The sequence below is a fragment of the Ostrea edulis genome, chromosome 7, assembly GCF_947568905.1.
Source record: "Ostrea edulis chromosome 7, xbOstEdul1.1, whole genome shotgun sequence".
Lineage (NCBI taxonomy): Eukaryota > Metazoa > Mollusca > Bivalvia > Ostreida > Ostreidae > Ostrea > Ostrea edulis.
In genome coordinates, this window is record NC_079170.1 from 6,588,607 (window position 1) to 6,605,925 (window position 17,319).

At 36.3% G+C, this 17,319-nt stretch overlaps 1 protein-coding gene and 1 long non-coding RNA gene across 2 annotated transcripts in view; both read right to left on the reverse strand.

Annotated features, from left to right (window-relative positions):
- Positions 1–366: 366 nt before the first annotated feature.
- The window catches only part of LOC125656766 (fibropellin-1-like), a 31,435-nt gene continuing 14,482 nt past the window's right edge, over positions 367–17,319 (reverse strand). Inside the window, exons 6-11 of the mRNA XM_056143148.1 lie at positions 11,696–12,000; positions 10,984–11,140; positions 10,288–10,536; positions 7,177–10,017; positions 2,720–2,873; positions 367–1,528 (exon numbers count right to left, since the gene is read on the reverse strand). Coding sequence (XP_055999123.1) covers positions 1,483–1,528; positions 2,720–2,873; positions 7,177–10,017; positions 10,288–10,536; positions 10,984–11,140; positions 11,696–12,000 — 3,752 coding nt within the window. The 3' untranslated portion in view covers positions 367–1,482. The remainder of the gene's footprint in view (positions 1,529–2,719; positions 2,874–7,176; positions 10,018–10,287; positions 10,537–10,983; positions 11,141–11,695; positions 12,001–17,319) is intronic.
- LOC130047760 (uncharacterized) lies at positions 14,827–16,925 on the reverse strand. Its single transcript, XR_008796569.1, has 2 exons — positions 16,648–16,925; positions 14,827–15,044 (listed from the first exon to the last, which is right to left on the reverse strand). It is a non-coding gene; the product is annotated as an uncharacterized LOC130047760 (long non-coding RNA).

Genomic DNA, 17,319 nt, shown 5'->3' on the forward strand with positions numbered 1-17,319 from the left:
CAGCTAGGTCATTGCTAATGAGGGTTGAACGTTTTAATCTGTGTATGCCCTCATATACTCATGTGACCGGTCGACAGGGGATGCTTACTCCTCCTAGGCACCTGATCCCACCTCTGGTGTGTCCAGGGGTCCGTGTTTGCCCAACTATCTATTTTGTATTGCTTGTATGAGTTATGAGATTGATCACTGTTCGTTATCTTCACCTTTCATACTTGACCCATTTGCAAGCTCATGTAGTAAAGGCAATGACACTTACAGAAAGGTTGACATGTGCTTAAAGTTATATGTGCCACTGAGACATTTGTCCAATCAAGACTTTAACCACCAGCCGTAAGATGAGTTGTTTTGCGAGAAAGAAAAATAATAATCAAATTTTCTTTAATTGTATGATATATATATTGTGTTTAGCTAAAAAGCAGCCATCAATATGTGAAGTTTTATTTGATTTTCGATATACATATTCAATCACGTGACTTGGTCTACCGCTTTGTTGACTTACTGCAGATTACAACACTGAATGATATTGAACCAAGCTTCATGTGGTTTTTAAATTATATGTTGATCTATCAGTACTTGATATTATCGTGACTTTTCTCTTGGTTATCAATTTCACATTATGAGTGTTTGTAAAAATGTTGTTTACAGTATCCAAAAAGTAGCACGGTATCATTTGATGAAGAAATTAGTACATTAAAGAACAACTGATGAAAATAAAATCACTAATCATATCAATGAAATAGCATTTCACGAGACAACAAACAATGCGTGTACGTGCATGTACATCTCCACTATATGTACGTTCATTGACAGCCTTATGAGAGGTCGTGACATCAATCGAAATTGATTAAGGTGAAATGCTTATCTGAAGTATATTTAGAAAGATGACGCAAGTGCAAGCCAATCAGATAACGTGACACGCGAAATGATGTCACGACCTCCTTAAGGGCTGCCAATGGATGATAAGCTTGGGTACGATAAAATAAATGACAGAATACGATACATAAACAGATGGAATAGGATTCAGCTGAAAAACATAAGTAGAACTACATAAGCCTGATGAAATATTCGCAGAAATTCCTTCGATAAAGTTGGATTATACCCCGTGAATCGATCTCGAAGCAGGTAGCACGCTGTTTGTTTATATTTACATAGCTATTAGTATCTCACAAGTGGTCATCTCAAAAGCTTACAGAATGTAGAAACCCACTATTCAGAACGACTTCTGAGGGTGATCGGTGGGGGAAATAACATATTTTGGATAAATTATTGGTTCTGTATAAAAAAAAAAAAGGTTTCATTATTGAAGGGGCGTATGTAGATGAGATATATACAAGTTATCCACACTTCAGGCGCCTGTGGTTTTGGTCACATGTGCTAAACGTTTTACTAGATATTTTATCATGATGAAGGTCACCAGACCTAGAGGTACAGGTATTTTTCAGTTGTAAGCGTTTCAGTACTCTCTATAACTTTAGGTAGCTGTTAAGGCTGGCAGGATGCCTGGAAAGTCAACCGCATGATACGTTCACTGGAAGAAAAAGGAAAATGAAGACACACTTGAATTAAATATAATACTAGACATAAATCAGTAGGGGGGGGGGGGTCCACAAGTTTGTATCTGTTCCCCAAAAAAGACATTGAAGACCTCGAAAGAATTTTAAAAAGAATTCAACTAAAAGTGTTTTTCTAGTACCCACTCATCCCCCTCTAGATCCGCCACTGACATATAATACAGATTGATTGATTGTATCTTGTGTAACGTCCCTCTTGATCATTCTTTACTCATGAATATGGAGACGTCACCAAGACTGGTGAAGGGCTTCAAATTTAGGCCTAGGCTGGACGCTTACGGCCATTGGGCAGTGACGGTTCTTTACCGTACCACACCTACTGTGACACGGGACATCCGTTTTTAAGGTAATCTTTGAGGACCCGTGACATTCAGACCTAATGCCGAGTGTTTGACGATGGAACTGTCACGTGCCAACTATTTTAATGACTTACGTCTGTTGCAGTCATGATTCGAACCCCGACCTTCCGCTTGCCAGGTGAACGCTCTACCTCTAGACCACTGCGTACAGAACTTCGGCTAAGAAACAGGAAAGTCTCTACTGGACGGGGAATTCTTAATCCGCAGTTACATGTATTTTGACCCTACTTTTAATCAATTTTATGTTTATGTCGTATATATGCATTGTGATTTAACAATTTCTGGTCCCATTTTGATAAAATTCTAAACATGATCAAATAGATCAGAAATATATCACCAAATCATATTACTTTGAAGCTCTACAGCAACATATTTTGTATGTATTTTCTACTATGAATGAAAGGATTGCAGAAGAGAACTTCATTGCAATAGAGTTATCTGTCTTGACTACAGACACTGTTGACCAATAGACAGCTCTGCAATTTAGGAATATCAACACATGTACACTATAAAACACGTATGTGTTGTGTTTGATCTTTGTCCCAAGTTTATCCAAACCTATCACTTTTTCGACTAACTTGATATAACACCATTGAATCTTATCAATTTGGATTCTTGAATGTTCTGTGCATTTTTTTTTTTTTTTTTTACATATGTTTTAGATTTTGTTGGACAAAGATATCAAATTTGATAATGTATACGATGATTGCAAAGATGACGGCATATTCCACAAATCATTTTGTTTACATTATTTTAACATTTTAAGATAAACAGGTAAAAAACACTTACCTTGAAAGTATTTTTAGACTTCGTGGATGAAATGTGAAATTTTGGGGATATTTGCAAACATCCCTGCCGACCAATGACCGGAGTAATGACATATTTCTCATTAACTTTAGTGAATTGGTTGAATATGGAAGTTTGATGGTGTGCATTCGTCTTCCTAGGAAATGAAAATTAGACCTGATCCAAGTGATGCAAACAAAAAATGATTTATATATGATAATTTATCTTGATGGATTAAGTCACGCAAGAAAATGTCAAAAGAAAAATGTCAACAAAATTATGTGCAATACTTACAAATAGTCTATTGCAGTTGTCATTTATTTATTGCTTTACACAAATAAAGGAGTGTACGATAAAATAAATGAAATCAAAATTCAAATTTAATTAACGAGAATAGTAAACAATCCCGACAATATATTTGCTAAACGTATGTGTAAGTATTGTTTTGCGTTTACAACCTCTTTTGAAAAAATACAAACATAAATTTTGTAATAATTGTGGATCTTGTATGGCAATGGAAAGCAGTTTTTAAAAAATGAAAACGAGTTTAAAATGAGATAAAAAAAAATTCGTTATAAAAGGTGATTTTTACGTTCATTCTTAATTGAAGGGGAAAAGAAATTTACTTTGTTATTTCCGTAAATTGGTTATATCCGTGTTCGTTATAGACGCATATTTTTACATAGAATATATAAAGAATTTGTCGTGGAAATTGATTTCAATTCGCTATAGCCGTGATTTCGCTATATCAGTGTTCGTTATATTCGAGTTTTACTGTGTTTTGGTCAAAGCGTCAAAGACTAAAGAAATGATCAACTTTGGTTCAGCGATCTTTTAAGTAAATGAATAGACATCAGATGTGTCATTTTGCAATTAAAAGGTATTTTTATCTTTAATCAGTTTAGAACTGTTTCTATCGTGAGCTTTGTGTCATGGTTAAGAAGAGAACGGTTTTCACAAATTAAACAGATTCTGCGTAAAAAAACAATGTAAGGATCCATCCTATAATGTAGTTAGCATCAATTAATAGGAGAGTTTACGGTTACAGTCGGAACACTGTATACTGAATGTACACACAACAGTCACGTGATTTCGAAGTAGCAAGTTCTCCGGGAAGACTCGAAACGTTACGATTGTTGTTAACCCTGTGCAGAAGATAGAGGCATCACATCCCTAATTGATCAATGAACATTAGACACCAGTAATTGACCTATTAAACTAAGATCAAACTTAGTCAATTGTAGTGCAGTACATTTTAAAGAAATATTTTTCCGTGCGCGAGTTTTTGTTTCCTCTCATTTTTTTCTCTTAAACTCTGTATTCCGGATTAAGACATTTCATGTGATTTGCAGAAATAAATCCATATTCAGCGTCTTTACAATGGAACTATTTATTTTAGGTTGATAAGACGACTTTCTGGGGCGCACATATTGTGTACAAGCACATGAGAACACATGTATTTCATTGACAGTAATATTTGCAAACAAAAAATGAAGAGAGAAAAGGCCGTATGGGGTGTCGGTGTTATGGTGCGGGACAGGTAATTTATAACATTCGATGCTGAATCGTGTAACAAGAAATTTAATTTCGGATGCTTTGAAGAGCTACAGTAGTGCATCCATGTTTGAACTGAGAATCTACCAAATTATCAAATGTGTCAATGTAATCTGTGATATTTTACTATATCTACAGTGAGATGAAAAGTAAATTAAAACCTACAAGTTAAACCTTGTTTTATTTCACATTGTGACGTCAGGTTAATGCACAAAGAAAAATTATATTACTAAGATGCTGAACGAAATTTAAATATACCCGACACCCTTTTTCCTCATCCCAACCCTGCCTAATGTTATATGCATTCTGAAGCGGTAAGTCTCTGATATGTATGGTTATATGGCAGCCATTTAAGTTTTTATTTCATTCCCAACGCAGACGTGGGCTAGGTTTGTTGATTTTGCTGCGCTGAAAAGCTCCCATTGCTCGAGTTATCGGTAATCTCTTATCAAAGTCGAATTAAACCATGAGGCACAATATTCATTTTCTCGCACTTTTGAAATATTCGTGTTTTTGGTACAGCTGATAATAATTTTTGCAACGTGTAGACTAGATATATTCACGACATTTTGGCCCTCTTTTTTGTTCGTCCGCTGGTATTATATCGAGAAATAGTTTGTTGCAGATATTCTTACCACTTCTACCTTGTGAACTGAGGTATGTGGTCCTTTTTGCGATATTACTAGAATAATCATATAACGCATGAAAGGTGAAGATAACGAACAGTGATCAATCTCATAACTCCTAAAAGCAATACAAAATAGATAGTTGGGCAAACACGGACCCCTGGACACACCAGAGGTGGGATCAGGTACCTATGAGGAGTAAGCATCCCCTGACGACCGGTCACACCCGCCGTGAGCTCTATATGTAGCGTTACACGATATTATATTATTTCTTTCGTTATAGATTTAATCCTATTTGGTATCTGTATATGTATTGTGGAAAAAGATAACTCCGATCCCGAAGAACGAAAAGTTTTATCAGCAGATGTATGTCTCTCCTTTTTAAAATAAAACATATGTAGTCTTTTGTGTAGCAAATTAAAAAAACAAAATCACTTAGAATATAGTTCAAATGTAGTACCAGTCGTCGTCAGCAGCCGTGTTAACGATAAATATAATCAATTACAAGAAAGGTGAAGATAACGAACAGTGACCAATCTCATAGCCCCTGTAAGCAATTCAAAATAGATAGTTGGGCAAACACGGACCCCTGGACATACCAGGGATGGGATATGTGCCTAGGAGGAGTAACTATCCCCTGTCGACCGGTCATACCCGTCGTGAGCCCTATATCTTTTCCAGTCTTTCTGAATACATGTACATTATAAGTGAGACTTTTAATTGATCAGAGGACTTATCATGTGTTGCAGAATTCGTGATTCGAAAACCCATTTTTTCGTTGGATATATTCAAGTGTAAAACTTATACAGTACCAATTTTGATGCACCAGATGCGCATTTCGACAAATAATGTCTCTTCAGTGATGCTCAACCGAAATCTTTGAAATCCGAAATAACTATGAAGTTTTAGAGCTAAATATAGCCAAAAACAGCGTGCCAAAAAAGTGGAGCCAAATTCGTCCAAGGATAAAAGCTATGCATGAGGGAAATAATCCTTAATTTTGAAATGAATTTCTAAATTTTATAACAGCAATTAAATATACATCCGTATTTTCAAGCTAGGAACGAAGTACTTAGTTACTGGGCTGTAGAGACCCTCGGGGACTAACAGTCCACCAGCAGAGGCCTCGACGCAGGGGTCATAATGTAAAACTTATACGGTACCAATTTTGATGCACCAGATGCGCATTTCGACAAATAATGTCTCTTCAGTGATGCTCAACCGAAATCTTTGAAATCCGAAATAACTATGACGTTTTAGAGCTAAATATAGCCAAAAACAGCGTGCCAAAAAAGTGGAGCCAAATTCGTCCAAGGGTAAGAGTTATGCATGAGGGAGTCTATCGACCGGACCTTCAAAACTCCGTTGGTGTTAATTTTGATAGAATGTGCTATAACATCATGGAAGATACATGAAAGGTGAAGATAACGAACAGTGATCAATCTGATAAATTCCATAAGCAATACAAAATGAATTGTTGGGCAAACACGGACCCCTGGACTGGGATCAGGTGCCTAGGAGGAGTAACTATCCCCTGTCGAGCGCTCACACCCCCCGTGAGCCCTATATCTTGATAAGGTAAACGGAGTTATCCGCAGTCAAGATTGGTGTGCCAAGAACGGCTTAACAATCGGTATGAAACACGTCAGACAGCATTTCACCCAATGATAGGTTGTATTGACGAACTAGATCGTTATAATGACCAGAGAATTTGCGAAATGCTGACTTCAATCAAGACTGTTGAAACACCTGTGCCATCAACTTGTTTGTCAGTAGCTTACCTCGATTTAAAAACTGACTATTCGCAAAATCAGTGTCCCACGAGGAGTCTAACAATTGGGCAACGAATGATTTATATACATTTTCAACATGCGCCGTTTTAATTAAAATACCTATTGAATTAATTGATGTTTAACATTATATTTACCGTAAAGAGAAACATAGCCATGGGATGTTGTACATTTCACGACATTTTCAAAATTATCCAAACACGTCACAACCATCATCCGCGTCAGTGAGAAATGTACACGACAGGCGAAGAAACACTGGTAATGCTATCTGTCTTAGGTTTGACGTAGAAAACTTGGCTGACGTGATAGGTTTATATAATACCATTAAGATGAAATATGCAATGATCTAATGTGTATATTCTTCCGGAGTTTGTATTTGTAGATATCATGGACAAAAGTTTTAGTATTATTTAAGGTCTGTCAGGGACTGATAATGCTACATCTAGGTTTCAACCAAGAGAAATTCTGAAACAAATCTGAGTATATTTACCATTGAAGACGTAAGCTCTTCGTTGCCTGTTATTCCAAAGGCACGTGTAGCCACCTTTAGCATCGAAGCACGTTGATCCCGCTGGACACAAATCAAAAGCACATTCATTCATATCCCGCTCACAATTTCTTCCTACGTAGCCTGCATGGCAGTGACAAAGGTATCCATACGGCTCCGAGGCGCAAGTTCCATTATTCAAACAAGGACTGGATGTACAATAATCGGTGTCGTCACAGTTTCTACTCATGAAACCACGATTGCATGAACACACATAATTTGTATCATTATTAAAACAGAATCCTTTGTTGTTACAAGGATTGATATGACAATAATTATACGACTCGCAGTTCGAACCTGTCCATTGTACTGGACAAGAACATGAATATGATGTATTGTGGTTGATACAGAGGCCATTGTTCAAGCATGGCAAATTATAACAATAATCACGTGTTTCGCATTGTGTTCCTATCCAGCCTCGCGGACATTCACACGTAAAATTTCCTTGTATATTTCTACACACCCCACCATGAAGGCACGGAGAGGAATGACAGAAATTGAAGTTTTCACATTTATCACCATACCAATCTTCAGTGCATTGACACTGAGAAGATACGTCAGTATTCATACAAGTGCCATTATTAAAACAGGATGTGAAAGCACAGTAATCTCTCTCCGCGCATGTATGACCCGTCCATCCATAAGAACAATTGCAGACCACCCCAACACCAGTTTCTGTACAAGATCCATTATTTTGACATGGTGAACTTATACAGGGATGGAACTCACACGAATATGCCGTGTTCGTGTTTATACAAACTTCCAAAGGTCCACAAGGATTATTGTAACAGTAGTTTTTCTGCTGACATGTAGATCCTGTCCAGTGCATTGAACAATTACATACAGGACCGGTATTGGTGTTAAAACAATTTCCTCCGTTTGAACAAATGAAAGTCGAACAATCTGCACATTGATAACCGTTCACTTTATTGATGCAGGTAGTGTTCTGAGAGCATGGTTCACTTGAACATTCATCCACATCTTTCTCGCAGAATGATCCAGTCCAATGCTTTGAACATACACAGTAAAAAGAACCATATAAATTGACACAGGTTCCACCATTTTTACATGGAGATGACGAACATTCATTAACATCGCTGTCACAATGCCGCCCGTTGAATGCATTGTCACACATACAGAAGAAGGTATTATCCACATCAATGCATGTAGCGTTATTTTTACATGGTTCTAAAGTGCACGATTTTATGTGACTTCCACAATGTCTGCCTGTCCAGGAATCTTCACAAATACAGGTGTAGTTTCCTTCAGAATTTATACACTTTCCATGAACTCCACAAGGAAAATACTTGCATTCGTTCACATCTCGCTGACAAGAATCACCTTCCCAGAAGTCAGAGCAAATGCAGGAAAAACTGTTTATGCCATCTATGCAGGTTCCACTATTTTCACAAGGGATTGATATACATTCGTTAATGTTTTCTTCGCAGTTCAACCCTCTCCAACCATGTTCGCATATACAGGTGTGATTCCCTACATTGTTAATACAATACCCGTGCCCGTTACAAGCGGTTTTGTTTAAACACTCGTTAACATCTATGTCACATACATGACCTTTCCACTCTTTTGGACACTTGCATTCTGCAATAGCTGTAGTAAAAGCATAATGTGTTGAATTTTCCTGTTTGAAGAAAGACAGTGGGTTAATGACATCTGAATTGTGCACGAGTACATGATGACATACACCGCCATGTTCACATGATGCATTCTGACAAGGATCTGATATGCTGCATTCTTTCCCTACCCAGCCATCATCACAATGGCAGTGATAACTAGAATCTCGAGCGCTGCACTTTCCATTGTAGCTACAAGTTTGATTTTCACACGCATTTATTTGACACGTACTACCCATCCATTGCGGATCACATAGACATTGAAATGAGTCAGAATGAGATTGGCAAGTCCCGTGATCTCCACAAGGTGAACCGTAACAATGATCAGAAATATTGCAGAAACGACCCGTCCAACCTGGAAAGCAAGAACAGTGAAAATTCGACTCAAATTGAGAACAATTCCCATGCATATTACAAGGATCGTCCAGGAAGCAGATGTTCCTGTGTGAACAGTTTTTCCCTGACCACATTGTTGGACAATTACATAAATAGTCATTTAATCCTGACATGCACGTTCCATTATTTTGGCAAGGCGTCGAATGGCAGGAATCTATGACATTACATTTATTTCCCGTGTAGCTTGGTTTACACATGCAATTGAAGTTATGAGATGAACTTTGACATTGTCCGTGTTCTCCACATGGGTTATCGTAGCAATAATCGATGTCGGAACAATTTTGTCCTTTCCAACCACTTTCACATATGCATTTGAAACCTGAATCCGTATTAGTGCAGAAACCTTGCTTTCCGCATGGGTCATCATAACAATGATTGACTATGTTACAGTCTGCCCCGGTGAATCCATCTGGACATTCGCACAGATACCCATTCGTGTTTTCCTTACAATAGAGAGGAGGAATACAAGAGTCAATTTTACAATAGCGAGTGGCATTACATAATTTTCCAAAATGTCCTTCGTCACAGAGACAAAAGAAATCCGTCTGCCCGACAAAACAGGTTCCGTGCTGAGAACAGCTGATGTTGTGACAATAATCAAAGCGTTCACAGTTCAGACCAGACCAGGCTTCTTCACATTCACAAAGATAACCCCTCAAATTATTTTCTGGATAGCATGTACCATGATTGTTACACAAGGACGAAACACATGCTCTTTTTCTTGTTGTCTTTTGTATTAATATTGGAACTGTATACAGTATTGATGATTGTGATGCTATTGCATTTGAATGAAATGTGCATGAGAGTCCTAAACACTTTTCACACTCCGCACCATGAAATTCTGAGGGACAAACACAACATGTTTTATTTTCGGACATATTATATGTGCATATTCCACCATTCTGGCATAAAATATCGTAACAATGATCTGGGCTATCACAATCTGTTCCGGTATATCCCGCAGTACAAGAACAGTTATATCCACTGTTAGTATTTGTACACGTTCCTTGTTTACATGGGTTACTATGACAGTAATTGTTTAATTCACAGTTTCTTCCCCGATACTGTGGCGGACAATGACACGTGTACCCACTGCGGCCATTTTGACATATTCCCCTCCTGCTACATGTCTGACCGTGACAATAATTCCGAGTTTCACAGCTTGACCCCACGTATTCCGACGTACAAGAACACGTATAGTTTGACTTTCCACTATGACAAGTAGCTCTATTTTTACACGCGTTATTGAAGCAATAATCATGTTCACAATCATTACCTTGGAAACCAGAATTGCACTTACAGGAGTAACCACTGTGACCATTCTGACACGTTCCATGCCCACTACAGCTCTTGTTGTAACAGAAATCACGCACTTCACAGTGGATACCTTTATAACCATGGGCGCATTTACAGGTATAATTAGAATTCTCATTCACACATGTGGCGCCATTCTGACATTGATGGTTATTGTAACAATAATTCTGTGTCTGACAGTTTTTACCCGAGTATCCTGTGCTACAACTACATGTGTATGAACTGTGTCCATTCACACATTTACCGTGGTTAGAACAGTGCTGATTGTTACAATGATCGATTGTTTGACAGGTTTGACCTGTGTATCCAGCGTTACATGTACATGTATATGCGCTATTTCCGTTATGACAAGTACCGCGGTTAGAACAGCGCTGATTGTTACAGTAATCTATTTTTTCACAGCTGGTACCCGTGTATCCAGCGGTACAGTTACATGTATATTTGGTATTTCCGTTATGACATATACCGTGGTGAGAACAGTTCTCATTCTTACAATAATTCCGTGTTTCGCAATCTTTACCGATATATCCGGAGTTACAACTACACGTATAACCGTTATTTCCATTCTGACAAGTACCGCGGTGAGAACAGTGTTTGTTGTAGCAATAATCCCGCGCGTCACAGTCTTTACCGGTGTATCCGCCATTACAGGTACACGTGTACCCATTGTTTCCGTTGTTACAGTTTCCATGGTTTGAGCAGTTCTTGTTATAGCAGTAGTCACGGATTTCACAGTTGTTGCCTGTATACCCTGGGTTACAAGAACAGTTATGACTCTCCCCAACCACGTGACAAGTACCGATACCACTGCAATCAATTCCCCGGCAATAGTTATACTCGCTACATGTTTTCCCAGTAAAATAATCAATACATTTACACTGATATCCTGCCGGTGTGTTCGTACAGACTCCCAAGTTAAGACAAGGTTGACTGGCGCAGTAATCCTGAGTTTCACAATATTGACCCGTATAACCTTTCTGACAGTGACAGGTATAGTTTGTTTCACTAGTAACACACGTAGAACTATGTTGACATTTGTTGTTTCCACAGAAGTCTCTGACGGAACAGTCAGTCCCAGAGTAGCCTGTATCACACGTACACACTGTCTTATGGTGTCGGACACTACACGTTCCATGGTTATTACACGTGATGCCGGAACACGTTGTTGCCGTTAAAGCTTCACAGTTTGTACCAGTGGTTCCGTTCTTACACTGACACTGGTAACTCCCTATTTTGTTGATACACTCTCCGCCATTACAAGGCTCCAGTAAACATTCATCCTCATCAAGTTGACATTTCAGACCATACACGGAGGGAGGACAGGTACAATGAAAACTACCAACAGTGTTTGTACAGTGACCATGACTACAGAAAGCTTGTGTAGAACATTCGTTAATGTCTTGGTCACAGTTGTTACCACGCCAACCTACAACAATATATAACATCCAAAATTACCGGTGGCTACATGGTCAAAGGAGAAAATGTATAATTACACACAGACATTTGATTTTGGACACTACACGTTCCATGCCTATTACAGGTGGTACTTGAGCACTTATGCCCCGTTAAATTCTATGGCCGTTATAACGATCTAGTTCGTCAATACACCCTGTCATTTGTGTCAAATGCTGTCTCTCGTTTTTCATACCGATTGTTAGGCTGTTCAATGGCACACTGATTTTGACTACGGATAACTCCGTTTACCTGATCAGGATATAGGGCTCACTGTGACCGGTCGACAGGGGATGCTGTTATAGGAGTTATGAGATTGATCACTGTTCGTTATATTCGCCTTTCATAAAACATATCCGATCTGTCAGACATACAACTTGCAGTAATGTCTCCAAATACCTTTAGTTTATTACTGTTTGGATTATTTTATTATACCCGCTTTTTGTAACGAACGTTCGGGTATATTATTTATTATTTTTACCCTGATATGTCCGTTCGTCTGTCTATCCGTCAGTAACACTTTCTTCTTCCTCAAAATCCTGTTTTTGCTTTACATTTAAGCATGGTTCCATGTAAAAATCAGGCAGAGGGTGATAAGTCGACCGTCAGGGATCGAGCCGATACTTATATATATAGTAACATTGTTTATAGGAAATCATTCTGTGATAATATTTTTTTCATATGACGCACCTTCACAGAGCTGTGTTACTAAAAATAGAATACCCATGTTTTGACCAAAATTGACTCATAAAAATGCTATATATTCTTAAAGGTTTTCTTAAATGAAAAGATAATACATTTTCAAATGGCTTATATAAAATGAAGAAGAAGGCTACTGTTTACGAATTTCTGTTGTCATAGTGAGTATTTGTTATGTGTTACCATGGTAACCGTTCCTGTAGTTAACGAAACGATTTTCTAACGGAAAAACATTCCAACTTTAAGACCATTTTTCTCGAAACAGCAAACACTTTCAAAAAAGTTTTATAATTAGACGGATGAAGTGCATGCTATTGAATAAGTTTTACTCAATATTTTTTTTGAAAGTTTTTACTGTACTCGGAAAAAAATATATGAAGATTGTGAAAAATGGCGGGAAAATAATATATTTTCATGTTTTTAAATTTTCTTCTACTTACAAACTATTCAACAAGCACACTTTTTTGTCATGTTCTAGTAATTATCATATTTATAAATATCTAAAATGATCTTCTTTATGTGTTTACATACCATAATGATATGTCTATAGATGTAAATGCAAGAAACGATGCATAGCATTTTGGGTCGGGATCGAAAGTCCGTTTATTATTAACCCATTTCTTTCAGATTTCCTCAGGTTTTTGTAAACAACTTATTAGACCGGTCTTTATAGGATATTTTGCACTGAATGGAGAGTTTAACTTGCAAGTATTTTTGGCTGGATAGTTGTGAGTTTGTGGGTAATTAACAGATTAAAGAAAAAATGCTTGGTTGGCAATTGTTTTTCATTTTGAAATTCACCTATCAACAACTCTTGTGAGGCTGGTCAACGACGTACGTTGTAGGTTGCTCGAATAACAAGAGATTGGCATTTTAGTCCCAAGTATAAAGAGAATGAATGCCCATGTTCTTTAAAAACGTATATCTTTAGAAAAACAAAACTGAAAATACATTGAACATGTTCGAGGGAATCCTATGATAAAACATTAAGACATAATTTATCAACTTTTGTGTTTTACCCTAAATAATTCATTGAAAATATCTTTTATTTGAAAAATCATTTTGAATTCATTTTTGCTCAGTGTAATATGAAATTTAATACATTTATTACAAAGCATCTGGACATTTTAAACTTTGGCTAACAATTCTAGAAACATGATATGGCTCAAATTTTAAAATAAAACTTGTTAGCACTTGATTTCCTTATGAATCCTTTGTAAGAGTGGAACAAAAACTTTTAGTGAAATGTACGTTTTTACAGTCGTATAATATATATGTTTGTTCAGGAAAAAATAAAAATCAGAACAGAAACTGCAGACATTTGTGTCATTAATATTGTAAAATTTGGACAGTTTATATTGACTTTATATAATTTTATGAAAATACATGTAATGTAGAAATGGGATTGTTTTAAAATTCAATAATGTAGTTTAAAAAATGTAAGTTGACTCATTTATCATGTCTATGGCACTATATTTTACCAAGTATGATTACAGGTTGCTTTCAGATGACAAAACAACTGTTTTACATAATCCATGTAGATATTAGTGTCTGTAAAGTGAATTGAAAATGAATTCTTAATTATTTCATCAATACATTCCATTATCTATAAGATTTTTTAACAGTTGCAACTTGTAAGTTTAGATCCTTTATAAACTGTATACTGAAAGATGTACGCGGAAGACTTCTTTGAAGCTTAAAAATTTTATTTTAAAATCATACTGTTTTAAAAGTGTAACCCCAAACAAGGCATAAACATGATAAAGGAACAAATGAGCACAGAAATATATTTGTTACGAACATATTTACAAAACGGAGGCAGATCCAGAAAACAATATAAGGGTGGGAATGGAGGTTTTGTGACTCGTGTATTTACCTTCTCCATCCAGAAAGGGGTGGGTGAAGAGCCCAATAATTGCATAAAATAGACCATTTGAGCTATTCTATGATGCATCACATTATACATGTATTTTTGCATGTCAACACAACTTCATTACACAATTCAACCCATTGGTGTTTAATTTTTTCATAAGTTGTTTCCCTTTCGAATTTAGGTACATTAGGAATTTCAGTTGAAATAATTTGAATAAAACACCATATATAAGAATGCTTTCATGTTTATTTGACAATTTGTCATTTATTTCTTCATAGAGTTTTGATATTTTGTTTGGATTCAATATTTTAGACTGTCTTGATGTTCAACATTGAATTTATGGACTCCTTTGCTTTCCTTTTGTAATAGTGTCTTGTACTTTCACTTGGTTTGATTGATTTTCCTCCTGTTACCACTTTAAGTATATCCTTGGGTTTTGCAGAGACCTACAATACAATAAGATAGACACTGATTTTCAGGACACAAGAATTTACTTATTTTTCTCTCCTCAATATACATGTACATGTATATAATATATATTTCTCTAGTTTTTGAGAATGTTTGAACATTTTATATCATAAAACTTTCAATAAAGTACATGACTCAGAGCCTAGTAGTCATAGTACACATTGATTTTTAAATTATACATGTAGTTAGAAAGAATGAAATACTAAAACAGCATATAAAACTTTTGAAAACAAGAAATGCTTAAAGAAACTTGTATATGACATTGAGAAGGTGTTCCAAATATTCTAAATCAGTGACAAATAGGTTCGGGTACTAGTCAGGGCAACAGCTGTATCAGGTTTTGAGTCTGGTTTCTGAGTGACCAATATTTTCCTATAATGGTGGGTTGGGGGTTGGTTGACTTTGACCTCATTATCAGAAGGGGTCATATAGTGCTTGTATATCAGGGTTATTATATAATATTATACTGCTCTACCAAGTTTGAGGTTTATAAAACATTTACACTTTAGATTCATTGGTACATATGTGCTACATGTATTTACCACAGAGGTTTCCAATGCATGTAGTGATGGTAATGACACTCCATGATGCTGGTATGAAAACTTTAAAGAAATATACATTAGCTAAATGACTTGATCTTTGTTATATTTATATATTATTAGAAATATAAATTCAAGAACCCATACATTAACCAGTCCCCATGACCATATCAGATTGAGGCAGACTTTAAATAGTAATATAATAGATATCTAATAAAAATGTCAAGATATAATTAACATTATGAATTGTTTTACAATAAAATGGAATTCTTTAAAAGACTACAGACCCTAAATATTTTCTTTGATATGTCTAATAGTATGCATATGTTTTTAAAATATGAATTCCGATTTGTCAAGAGCTGAATGGTGACCACTAAAAGAAATGATTTCGTGCATATGAAATAATATTTAAAAAAATTGTATGTGTTTATATAGAACACCTTGAAGTAAAAAACAATGATGTGTATATAAAATAAATTGAAGAAAAAAATCCCATCCATTCTGAGATTTGAACCCGGTACCTCCGGCATGCTAATCCGGATACCTAACCACTTAGCTATCTGTGACTTGTAAAGGATATGATCACATTATATACTGAACATTGCATCTCACAAAGTTATATCATGTCTCAAATTTTTATATGCAAATTCGACTGAAATCTACATGTAGTACATAAAACCACTCTTTTGAGATGATACCTACTCCTACTGATCCTCAATTAGGCATAATCTACATTTCTATCTGAGACAAGAGGCGTTTGTGTGGAGGATACGTAGATGTCTGCTATTATTGCAGACCATTACAAATGAAACATGCCGTCGACTAGCTTAGGCCTAAAACATATCATAGCGTAACTGTTGAAAGTATGACTTTTTGAAACAAGGGAGTGCCGGAGTGGGTGTCATCTGCACACAGTCGTCTCATACAATGCTACATTGTATAATACAACATTCGTTATGATTTTTATGCTAGTAATAACATGAATAATAAATATTGCGAATTTTGACTTATTAAATATGTAAATCACACCATTTGAAATTACCAGAATGCGCCGACTTGGTGACATGTCATATAAGATATGTTGCTCGGTCTTCGTTGTCGGCTGCTCCACACACGTTCTATCTTCAGTGACGCCATATACATCAATGTATTTCTGACACTCTCCGAAGGTAAATATATTCGTTTCCTTTAGATGAGGCTTGAGGGTAGTTCACACTCTGTCGGAATATTGTCCTACACGGCATTCAGTTTTGGATCCGCCATATTCCGCGCACTTAGTGTGTTGACAAAGCAGCGCCCCTAGCGATCATCGAGGTTAAATTCAAGAACGATAACCGAAATTCCATTAAAATCGAAACATACAGAGAGGTTTTAAAATGTTATATTGAAACTTTCAAAAAAAATATTTATTTCAGAGCATGCCTTTTTTATTTGTTTAATGTTATATAATGATATATTTTCATACCTGCTTTGCTGTTTTTAGATTTCAAAGGGATTACAGGTAGTGTTTTGTATAGATTTGCACTAAGCGTGAATTCTCCATGTTCATAATTATCTGTCCATAATTTTGGAACAAGGCGAAATAAATCAAAACTACTTTGTATATTTGCCAAACATATTACGGTGAGTTAGTATGCTAAGTTTGGGTTCATTTCGTAAACATGGACTTATCACGAAAATGCGATTTTGCCTGATTTTTACGTGGAACCATACT